This window comes from Saccopteryx leptura, chromosome 4 (assembly GCF_036850995.1).
Source record: "Saccopteryx leptura isolate mSacLep1 chromosome 4, mSacLep1_pri_phased_curated, whole genome shotgun sequence".
Classification (NCBI taxonomy): domain Eukaryota; kingdom Metazoa; phylum Chordata; class Mammalia; order Chiroptera; family Emballonuridae; genus Saccopteryx; species Saccopteryx leptura.
Window position 1 is genome coordinate 121877613 of NC_089506.1, and position 3133 is coordinate 121880745.

Consider the following 3133-nt stretch of genomic DNA (forward strand, 5'->3'; position numbering starts at 1 on the left):
CATGCTTAAGCAGAATAAAGAACAACAAGCAAGCAAGAACAAGGAAGATTCCCAAACAGGGATGACCAGCAGAGGGCATTCATCTCTCTGCTGTGATGTGTTCAGGCCCAAGGCCCATTCCCATGACAGCATGGGGCAAGTCTCAGCATGCTGACCGCCTTTCTCAGCATTCCCTGCATTTGATTCCCTCCAAGTTAAAAACCTGGAGTGCTTTCTGTCCTCCTGCTTGGGCCCTCATTCAAATAATATAATAAACAACAGAAAAAGGTCAGGCCCTGTCCAGTTTGCTCAGTGGTAGAGTGTCAGCTCGGCCTGTGATGTCTCAGGTTTGATTCCTGGTCAGGGCACACAGGAGAAGCACCCATCTGCTTCTCCACCCCTCCGCTTTCTCGCTTCCTCTCCTGCAGCCATGACTCGGTTGGCTCAAGCGAGTTGGTCTTGGGCGCTGAGGATGGCTCCATGGCCTCTGCCTCAGGTGCTAGAAAATGGCTCTGTGATAAGGTTGCGGCTGTTCTGCCCGGCCGGTCGCACCATGGCGGAGGAGGAGCTGGAGGCTCTGCGGAAGCAGAGGCTGGCGGAGCTGCAGGCGAAGCACGGGGATCCTGGTGACGCAGCACAACAGGAAGCAAAGCACAGAGAAGCAGAAATGAGAAACAGTATCTTAGCCCAAGTTCTGGATCAGTCAGCCCGAGCCCGGTTAAGTAATTTAGCACTTGTAAAGCCGGAGAAAACTAAAGCAGTAGAGAATTACCTTATACAGATGGCAAGATATGGACAACTAAGTGGGAAGGTAACAGAACAAGGTTTAATAGAAATCCTTGAAAAAGTAAGCCAACAAACAGAAAAGAAAACCACAGTTAAATTTAACAGAAGGAAAGTAATGGACTCTGATGAAGATGATGATTATTGACTTTAAGATGCTTCGACACTGGAACTGAATGGAACAATTCCAGGACAGATAGTACTTGGCAGAGGTTAAGATCTGATTGAATGTTTACTTTGTTTATTGTTTATATACCTTTAGAAAAGTAAACTTGTTATGTAAAATCAATTTGGGCAAAGTTATTTTAGTACTGTAGTTAAATGAAACAGAAGATCTGCATTTTGCATTTTTCCTTTCCTATTAAAAACCATTAAACATGCAGCAGCATGAATATATATAAAAAATAATAATAATAAAAAAAAAATGGCTCTGTTTGCAATGGAGCAAGGGCCCCAGATGGGCAGAGCATCACCCCCTCATGGGCTTGCTGAGTGGGTCCCAGTGGGGGTGCATGCAGAAGTCTGTCTCTGCCTCCCCTCCTATCACTAAAATAAAAAAAATAAAAAAAGAAAGAAAAAGAAAAAGGTCATGGAAGTGAAAAAACGATGAGTATTGGGTGCAGCCGAAGCTCAGACCTTGAATATTCTCTACACATTTTCACAAAGGGGTCATCCTTTTATACCTTTTACTTCTACACCTGAGACTTTCCTCATCCGCTCTCCACCGGGCCGTCTCCCCCAGGCCGCCAGGTCTTCCAGAGCTGAGCTCTCTTTATTTTCTCCAGAGACTTTCCTCATCTGCTCTCCACCGGGCCGTCTCCCCCAGGCCGCCAGGTCTTCCAGAGCTGAGCTCTCTTTATTTTCTCCAGAGGCTTCCCAGCTACTGCGGCCCGTTCCTGCATCACGAGGGCGAGGCCGATGGTGGTGGGGGCACTCCCCTGAGGCATGGCTTTGCTGTGGCCCACCACGTGCCCAGAGGCCAGCCCTATTCGGCCACAGTGAGAACCATAGGCATGTGGAAAATATCAAAATGGCCTATGCACCATTAAAACAGCAGTCTGATAAAACTGTGTGTGCATGTCTTAGAGTGAGGCCCCAGAGGCAGGTGTGTGGCTGTACCCCCACCCTACCCTCTTACCCCCACCCCTGCCCCACGCATGATCCCAGCCCCCCCCCCCCCCAGCCTGTGTGGCAGGTGTTCAGTCATCCAGGAAACTGAGGCAGACAGTCCACTTTCAGGGCGTGAGTGATGGTCCTTTGCCCACTTGTTTTTTTTTTGTTTGTTTCTTTTTAGAGTCTGACAGCTTCTTCTTGTATCAACAAGAACATTGCTGGGTGACCATATTTTTCAAAACTCAAATTGAGACAGATGGTCTGTCCAGCCATGTTTTTCTGACTGGGCCATTTACTTACACATAAAGCCTCACCTTAAGTGGATGCGCCAGTTTGCATTGGGTTGTCCATTTAATGAAGCGCCTTTTGAGCAGGATTAAGCCTGGGCTGCTGGGCATGCTCCTTGGCCTGGAGGGGGCAGTTGGAGGGCCAGGAAGAGAGGATGGGTGAGGGGCCTGAGAAGGGCAGTTCTGGGGTGCCGGCTCCCTCCAGATGCGCCCTCCACCCCTGGGGTGGGGAAGTTCGGGACTGTGTGTGCAGAGCTGCGTGTGAGCTGGCTGCCGAGAATCCATCACCCTGGGCTGCGAAGGTGACAACTACCGAAGACCCAGGGGAAGCCACGCTCAGCAGCTGCATTTTCACCCCCAGCCCTCACCCTGCAGCAGGTCAGGCCCAGGAGGCTGAAAGGGAGCCCACGGAGTTCAAGGCGCATCCCTGCAGAGGTCCAGTCATGGTGCCCGGCAGAGAGGAGGCCGCTGCAGCCTGGAAGGGGGGCAGTTAGCACCCCACTGGGAACTACAGGGCCACATATCACAGTGCCATCTCTGTCCTGAATTCTAGATCGTGTCTTGGATATTTCCAGGTGCCCAGGCTGTACTTGGTGCTTCTGATGCTAGCGTCTTCTGTCCTAATGACAGCTAGTGAGAAGAATGCTGAAACTAATTCCTCATTTAACAGAGAGGCACAGAGCAGGCAGCAGTGACTTCACCAAGGCCTCACAGCTAGTAAGTGGTGGGGGTGGGTGTGGAACCCAGGCTGCTGCCACCTCGTCCTCCGGTCTGACGCCTCATGCACAGGCCTTCTCAGTCCTGTCCTAGGCACCTCATGGCAGAGGGGGAGTATCCCCTGGCTCCCCCTCCCCTACCATGTCTCATCTACTTCTCAAGATTCAGCTGAGGGATGGGGGAGGGTGCTGGATTCGGTAGGAGGAAGGAGTTTTTCCTCCCCCTCAGCCAGGTTCCCCAAAAGCAGGCCCCGA

General features: G+C 51.2%; 1 protein-coding gene across 1 annotated transcript; it reads left to right on the forward strand.

Moving 5' to 3' along the window:
* Positions 1-502: 502 nt before the first annotated feature.
* Positions 503-1142, forward strand: LOC136404442 (programmed cell death protein 5). The gene has a single exon (XM_066383748.1). The coding sequence runs from the start codon at positions 533-535 to the stop codon at positions 908-910; it is 378 nt and encodes a 125-aa protein (XP_066239845.1). The 5' UTR covers positions 503-532; the 3' UTR covers positions 911-1142.
* Positions 1143-3133: the final 1991 nt, after the last annotated feature.